The sequence below is a fragment of the Phocoena sinus genome, chromosome 20, assembly GCF_008692025.1.
Source record: "Phocoena sinus isolate mPhoSin1 chromosome 20, mPhoSin1.pri, whole genome shotgun sequence".
Lineage (NCBI taxonomy): Eukaryota > Metazoa > Chordata > Mammalia > Artiodactyla > Phocoenidae > Phocoena > Phocoena sinus.
In genome coordinates, this window is record NC_045782.1 from 48,104,640 (window position 1) to 48,112,326 (window position 7,687).

The window sequence follows — 7,687 nt, forward strand, 5'->3', positions numbered from 1 at the left end:
TCCTGATGTACACGTGACCGAGGGTGGGGGCGGGAGGGCTGATGCTCATGTGACCGCGGGGCGGCGCCTGGCTAGAACCGCCGCTATGCGCTGCTCCGGGCCGGCCTGCTGGGTGTTGCTCCTCGTAGTGGGGCTCTGCTTTGTGCACCGGGCGCGCCCCCGAAACGTGCTGCTGATCCTTGGTAAGTTCCGACCCGCCGGCACCCCGGGCACCGCCCTCCACGGCCGCCGGTTGTCGACCCCAGAAGAGGCCAGCGCTAACCCTCCGTGCCCTGAAGACCCCATTGCCGTTCATTCCCCGACTCTTCTTTTTGCTGGCCCCAGACTCTTCGTGGTCGGCTCCTTGGAGAGGCAAGCAGAGGCGGCCCTGTCCACTGCAGGGTCTGGAGGGGTCGGCCCCAGCATTCACACCCCATTCCTGCCCCCGGTTCTGACCCTGTAGCCCGAACCGTGACCAGAGCAGCCAGGGCTAAGCCTGCGGTCCCCACCCACCTCAGGGCGCTGGGCGGCTTTCCACAGATCGCAGAGGGGATGCCAGAAGAGGGGCTGGTGCCCAAGTCCTCAGAGACCAGCAGGGTGCCCTGGATTTCTCATCTTCTCCCCAGCAGTGATAACCCCGTTTCCCTTCCCTTTTCAGACCCCAGAGCGCTGTGGCTCTACTCTCTTTCTCCTGGCTGAAGGGAGCAGCCCCCACTCACCCACCCGCCTTCTCCCCCGGCCCTGCCCGCCTCCGTGAAACCCCAAGTTCCTCTAGTGCCCTGTTGTTCACGAGACTTTCTGCTTGGGTAACCAGAGCCCAGCTATCACAAGGCAACCTGATGCTTTCCTCTTTTGAGGTCTGGCTGTCTGCCAGGGCCACTGTTTCTGATTAACTTTGTGGTCTGGGGCAGGTCCTTCAGCTAATTGTAACTTAAACAGCACCCTACAGAGCGGCTCCCTTCAACTCCTCCTATCTCAGGGGCATTGGCGGAGAACCAGCACGTGGATCCACATCCTCAGGCATGTCTGCAGAGCCCAGGACTGCCGAATCATGCCTGCTTGGATCTCATGCTCCCCTCAGTTTTAGGCCTGCCTACTACCATGTTCACCCAGTTTTCATACATGGCTGGTGGCATTCCCACTCAAGTAACAAGCCTGCTGAATATCATGCCCCCTTGGGTCATTCCCACTTGGGAATCACACCTGCCTTATATCAAGTCTACAGAGGTATCATACCCGCCTGGGCATCACTGCCAGGCCACTGCAGCAGGACCCAGGTCTCTCAGTCCCACATGCTGCTCTTTCTGAGCCCAGGCCATCAGGTCCTCTATGTCTCCCTCCTTCCTCAGCGGATGACGGAGGCTTTGAGAGTGGTGCCTACAACAACAGTGCCATTACCACCCCTCACCTGGATGCCTTGGCCCGCCGGAGCCTTGTCTTCCGCAATGCCTTCACCTCCGTGAGCAGCTGCTCTCCCAGCCGGGCCAGCCTCCTCACTGGCCTGCCCCAGGTGAGGGCAGCAGGGGTTCAGGAGGAGGGAGAGCCCCCAGGGCCTCTGCTGCTGGGAACCCCTCCCTGGTCTCCCTGGGGATGTGCCCACCTTCCCTCCCCCACCCCCAGCCAAATGGTCCAAGTGCAGCCCTGCTCCACCACTGTGTGACTGTGAGCAAATCACTTATCTCTGTGTGCCTCAATTTCCTCACCTGAAAGATGGGGTGATAGTAATACCTCACTCCTGGGATTACTATAGGATTGGCCAAGTTAACTCTCTATATGTAAAGCTCACAGCAAGGTGCCTGGCAGGTACTTGCCCAGCCCAGTATTAACTCTTTTCATGATATTGTCCCAGGAGCTTTTGTGACAATAGAAGCTGCCATTTAAGGCACTTACTCTACTGTGCTGAGGTAAATGTAATGAAAGATTTACCATTTTAATTATTTTAAGGCTGCAGTTCAGTGGCATTACGTACACTCACCTTGTTGTGCAACCATCACCACCATCCGTCTCCAGGACTTCTTCATCACCCCAAACTGAAACTCTGTCCCCATTAAACACTAGCTCCCTGATCCCACTGCTCCGCCAGCCCCTGGCAACCACCATTCAACTTTCTGTCTCCGTGAATTTGGTTACTCTGAGTACATCACATAAGTGGAATCATACAGTGTTTGCTTTTTTGCGGCTGGCTGGTTTCACTGAGCATAATGTCCCCAAGCTTCACCCGAGCACGTCAGTACCTCACTACTTTTCAAGACTGAATAATGTTCCATTGTGTGGATAGAGCGTATTTTGTTTATCTATTTCTCTATTAGTGGACACTTGGGTTTCTTCCACCTTTGGTTGTTGGAATAATGCTGCTGTGAACCTGGGTGTACATGGGCACTTACTCCTGATGTATTATCTCACAGCGTTATTTTATGCGGGGGATGCTCTGTACATCCCTTTCTGAGAGCCTGAGGCTGTGAGTAGGAGGCCTACATAAAGAGCAGTCTGTGGCCTGTACACAGAAGCTTCCTGTAAGGTTAATCAGGCAGCTGTAGGCTACGCTCACCTCTGGGCAGTGAGCCACAGGAATAAGGACAGGGTTTTTCCTTCTTACATCTCTCTAGCCTGTTTGAGTTTGCAACACGTACAACAATTTTTTTTACACTCTAAAAACGTCAGCTAATAAAAAGAGGCCTGTTGGTGTGGTTTTCACTCTACGATGTGTGCTCTTGATAGAAAAATTGAGAAGTACAGATACACAAAAAGAAGAAAATAAAAGCCACCCCTAATTTTAGTGTACATTCTCCCAGTCTATTGTATTTCCTGCTGTCGTCCCATGGTAGGGACCTGTGGGCCTGTTGGGCGGGGAGTGAGAGATGGAGAAAACCTCTCTGAGGACTCTAAATCAGGGCCCTACAAAGGGCCAGGCTGGTGAGCCTGGGAGAGCAAAAGCATTGTGGGTGGGGTGGGGGACAGGACCCTGGCTGCCAGGAGGTGCCCAGCCTCACAGCATCTTTGCTGGCAGCATCAGAACGGAATGTATGGCCTGCACCAGGATGTCCACCACTTCAACTCCTTCGACCGGGTGCAGAGCCTGCCTTTGCTGTTGGGCCGAGCTGGTGTTCTCACAGGTGAGGGGCTTCGTGTAGCCACAGGGGCAGGACAGCAACTTACCTCCCTGCCCCAGAGGGGCAAGGCCTTGTCCTGAGCCACCATGGGCCCTGTGTTGCCTGCTCTGAGCGCTTGACCCCAAGGAATCTGGGCCTTCTGGCTGGGCCATGGGCACATGAGAACAAGGGCCCGGCTGCCCTCCTGGAGGCCACAGCAAGACACAGGGCCTGGGGAGCGGAGAAGGGGGCAGAGGGGAGTGGGAGACCGAAGGGGCTCTGGACAGGCCTATTTCCCCGACTCCAGGCATCATTGGGAAGAAGCACGTGGGGCCGGAGACGGTGTACCCGTTTGATTTTGCGTACACAGAGGAGAATGGCTCTGTCCTCCAGGTGGGGCGGAACATCACTAGAATGAAACTGCTGGTCCGGAAATTCCTGCAGACTCGGGACAACAGGTGTGAGGAGGGTCCCTCCCCCTTACTGCCCTCACACAGCCAGACCTCTGGACAGTTAATACTGGATGCAGATCCCAGAGTCTTTGGTTGGGATTCTTGGAGTCTCCAGACAGCTGGGGTGTGGGTGGAGGAGAAGGTTCCAGATGCTCAAGTTGATCTGGTCAGAAGAAGAGGGGACATGGGGACACTGAGGCAGTGTGGATCACGGGGAGGCTCTCAGTTGTAGGGGAGTAGGCAAAGCTGAGGGGTGTTCCTTCCCAAAGGATGAGGCTCCCCAGGGTAGAAGCCAGGTGGTGGGTCAGCCATCTGACCTTGACCTCAACGCTTAAGCCTGTCTCTCCATCTGCAGGCCTTTCTTCCTCTATGTCGCCTTCCATGACCCCCACCGCTGCGGGCACTCCCAGCCACAGTACGGGGCCTTCTGTGAGAAGTTTGGCAATGGAGAGAGTGGCATGGGGCAGATCCCAGACTGGACCCCGCAGACCTACAACCCGAAGGATGTGCAGGTAGGAGGACCTCTCACCACGTTTCCGAGAACTACCTTTCTTCCTCCACCCTGTAAATATGGGGACCTGTGCCCCGCTCATGGGTTGGCAGCCCTGGCCCCAGGTGTGTAAGAAGAAACCCTCTGACTCACTGGAGCCAGGTCCCCATCCGTGGGGTGGCAGAGAGAAGCATAAAGACATGGAATGATGTACCCAGAAGCGTGGGTGTTCTGGGATAATCCATTCAGGAAGAGAGATGATTTGGGGCCCTGGGAGGAAGGCTGGCACCTGTATCTCCCACCCTAATTCAAGCGCTGGCCACTTTGCCCCCTCCACCCAACCCATCTGTTCTAACCTTGACTTTCCACCCACCTGCCCCATCCCAGGTGCCTTACTTCGTCCCTGATACACCGGCTGCCCGAGCTGATTTGGCCGCTCAGTACACCACCATCAGCCGCATGGACCAAGGTGGGTTCAAGGAGCCCAGGTGGTGGGATAGGGCACAGCTTGGGCCTCCATCTTGAGCTAGAGCCAGAAATCCCAGTGCCGCAGGGCCATGTCCCCTCTAGGGGAGAGTCCTTCCCGCCTCTTCCAGCTAATGGTGGCTGCAAGTGTTTCTTGGCTTGTGCAGCATTACTCCAGTCTCTGCCTCTGTTGTCACGTGAGCTCCTTCCCTGTGTTTTCTCTTTAGTCTGTGGCCCTCCTCTTCATTTAAAGACACCTGTCATTCGATTTAAGGACCACCTAGGTATGTCAGGATGATCTCATCTCAAGATCCTTGACTTAATTGTATCTGCAAAGGCCCTCTTTCCAAATAACGATACATTCACAGGTTCTGTGTGGACATATCTTTTAGGGGAACCACCATTCAACCCAGTCTGGGAGGTTGGTGCCTTTATCGTTTCCCTGTTGGTACCATTAGTTCATGGGGACTTGGGAAGGGGGTGGGTGTAGAGAGAATCCTATCTTCTGGCCCCACCCAAGACCATCCTTGTTACCTCCACGGGGAGATTCCAGGAAACACAGAAACCACTGCATGGCAGGTAGCAGCTGCATAGGGGTGACACGGAAGTGCCAAGGTTGGCCAGTGTCCTGGAGGGGTGCACTCAGGTGGAGGCCGTGCAAGTCCTGCTCCAGGACAGGGCCCAGGGCAGAGTGCTGGGCGGGAGGCCTGGCTGGTGGCAAGGAGGGCCGGGGTGATTGAAGGAAAAGACGGTGCAGGGTTCAGCAGCCGGATGAAGAAATGCTTTAGTGCACACGCCTTCCCACAACTGCACATCTGCATGCGGCTGAGCTTTGCTATCCCCTCCACACCCTGCAGGGATTGGACTCGTGCTCCAGGAGCTGCGTGGAGCGGGTGTCCTGAATGACACCCTGGTGATCTTCACATCCGACAATGGTATCCCCTTCCCCAGCGGCAGGACCAACCTCTACTGGCCGGGCACTGCTGAACCCATGCTGGTGTCATCCCCAGAGCACCCAAAACGCTGGGGCCAGGTCAGCGAGGCCTACGTGAGCCTCCTAGGTATGACTCTGCATTCCATGCAGCAGGGGTCGAGGAGGGGGGATGGGGGAGGAAGAGGACATTTAGCGGGACCACCACGACCAGACGTAGCTCCTCACCCACTACCTTATGCGGTTGCCACATCACCTCAGTGAGGAAGGGATGATCAGCCTCATTCTACAGATGCAGAAATGAGGCTCAGAGACATGAAGTTAGGAGCCCAAAGTCACACAGCTTGTAAGCACCAAGCTTGGATTCCAGTTTGGGTCTCACTGACTTCAAGCCAGTCATTTTTCCACTGGCCCACTGGTGAGCATCAATCACCTGGAGCACTTGCTAGTATCCAAATATCCCACCCCAGAGTGTCTGATTCAGTAGGTCTGGGGTGATGCCCAAAAATTTGCACTTCTGACAAATTCCCAGGTGATAATTGATGCCCCTTGACCCCACGTTGAGGGGTCAGGGCAGCAGCATGCTTGGGCCCCTGTGGGCTCAGGGCTCACATCTCCCTTTGGCCCCAAGGTCAGAAAGCATTCTGGCCACAGCACAGAACAGGAATAGGCCCCTGTGTGGGGGCTTCCTCGCTGGTCTGAAGGATTTTAGAAGGATCCTGGGTATCACCAAGTTGGGGGCTCTTGTCATGGCATTGAAAGCATGATGGCCCAGAGGGTGACGCAGCAGTGACGGGTTGGCCTGTAGCAGCTTTTTCCTGTTGGTGATTTGATGTGCAAGGTGGCCCACCAGCTTCCAGAGTGGCCTGGATTCAGCCCTTCCACGGGGGTGGGTCTGGTGCCCTGGAGGGCCCGCCCTACTGAGACGTCATCTCCTCTCCAGATCTCACGCCCACCATCTTGGATTGGTTCTCTATCCCCTACCCCAGCTATGCCATCTTTGGCTCAAAGACTGTCCAGCTCACTGGGCGGTCCCTCCTCCCGGCACTGGAGGCGGAGCCTCTTTGGACCACAGTTTTTGGCAGCCAGAGCCACCATGAGGTCACCATGTCCTACCCCATGCGCTCCGTGCACCACCAGAACTTCCACCTTGTGCACAACCTCCACTTCAAGATGCCCTTTCCCATCGACCAGGACTTCTACGTCTCGCCAACCTTCCAGGACCTCCTGAATCGCACCGCAGCCGGCCGGCCCACGGGCTGGTACAAGGACCTGCATCACTACTACTACCGGGAACGCTGGGAGCTCTTTGACAGGAGCCAGGACCCCCACGAGACCCAGAACCTGGCCGCTGACCCCCGCTATGCCCAGGTTCTGGAACTGCTTCAGACCCAACTGGTCAAGTGGCAGTGGGAGACCCACGACCCCTGGGTATGTGCTCCCAGTGGGGTGCTAGAGGAGAAGCTCTCTCCCCAGTGCAGGCCACTCCACAATGAACTGTGAGGCCCTCCCCACCCCCACAGTGGGGGACCGCTGTCCTGTGTCTGAGCTGTGTCCTGGCACAGGAATTCCCTGGGGTGTCCCCAGGATGGTGCAGGGTCCCCAACCTGTGACAAGGTGAAGGTGGTCTGGGGAACAGCAGGAAGAAGCGTCTGGGACATGGGGCTTCAGTCCCTCTTGGTTCTCTGGAACCCACAGACGTTCTTGTGCCCTTCACCTGAGAGGAGATGGGATTCTGTGTGCCATGAGGGTGGCGGGTGAGTGCAAACTGCACTCAATGAGGGGACAGTGTCTGTTTGTCAGTCCTGGTCTGGAGGGAGCCTTTGAAGGAAACCTGGGCTTGTCTTCTTCCTTCACTTTGTTCACGGTCAGGCTCCCGAGCCCCGGGCTGGGTTTCCATGAGACCACTGATTCTTGGCAGGCTCTCTAAGTGACGAGTTTCATCCTGGGGTCTGTATGGGCAGAGCTTGCCCTTCTTTTTGAGAGTGTCCAAGGATGAAGATGTCTCTGCTCAAGGCCTGAAACCGCCCCATCCTCTGGTTGGGTGAATCCTGTTTGGGTGAACACAAGTCTGTAGCACAGACAGTACTCATGGAATGCTCCAGACCTGCCCTGCCTCCGCCTGCCTGGAAAACCCAGAAAGGGGGCATTCTCCTCAAGTGGATGGGCTCCCATCACCCTTCCCACCCCCATCAACTCCATCCTGGAGGACATGGTGGGGAAGCCACAGGCCAGAGCATTGTAAAAGCTTTTTATTTTAGTAAAATGTACCAAGTTCATT

At 56.1% G+C, this 7,687-nt stretch overlaps 1 protein-coding gene across 1 annotated transcript; it reads left to right on the forward strand.

Moving 5' to 3' along the window:
- The first annotated feature begins 53 nt into the window (after positions 1 to 53).
- On the forward strand, positions 54 to 7,685 carry SGSH (N-sulfoglucosamine sulfohydrolase). Its single transcript, XM_032617288.1, has 8 exons — positions 54 to 182; positions 1,329 to 1,489; positions 2,987 to 3,092; positions 3,376 to 3,526; positions 3,876 to 4,032; positions 4,398 to 4,479; positions 5,333 to 5,536; positions 6,350 to 7,685. Exons 1-8 carry the CDS (start codon positions 86 to 88, stop codon positions 6,907 to 6,909), a joined length of 1,518 nt encoding a protein of 505 aa, XP_032473179.1. The 5' UTR covers positions 54 to 85; the 3' UTR covers positions 6,910 to 7,685.
- The last annotated feature ends 2 nt before the right edge of the window (positions 7,686 to 7,687 follow it).

Coding starts and splice junctions, on each gene's coding strand:
- SGSH (XM_032617288.1), top strand. CDS start 86: ATGCGCTGCTCCGGGCCGGCCTGCTGGGTGTTGCTCCTCGTAGTGGGG. Junction 183..1,328: donor AAACGTGCTGCTGATCCTTG/GTAAGTTCCGAC, acceptor CTCCTTCCTCAG/CGGATGACGGAGGCTTTGAG. Junction 4,480..5,332: donor CATCAGCCGCATGGACCAAG/GTGGGTTCAAGG, acceptor CACACCCTGCAG/GGATTGGACTCGTGCTCCAG.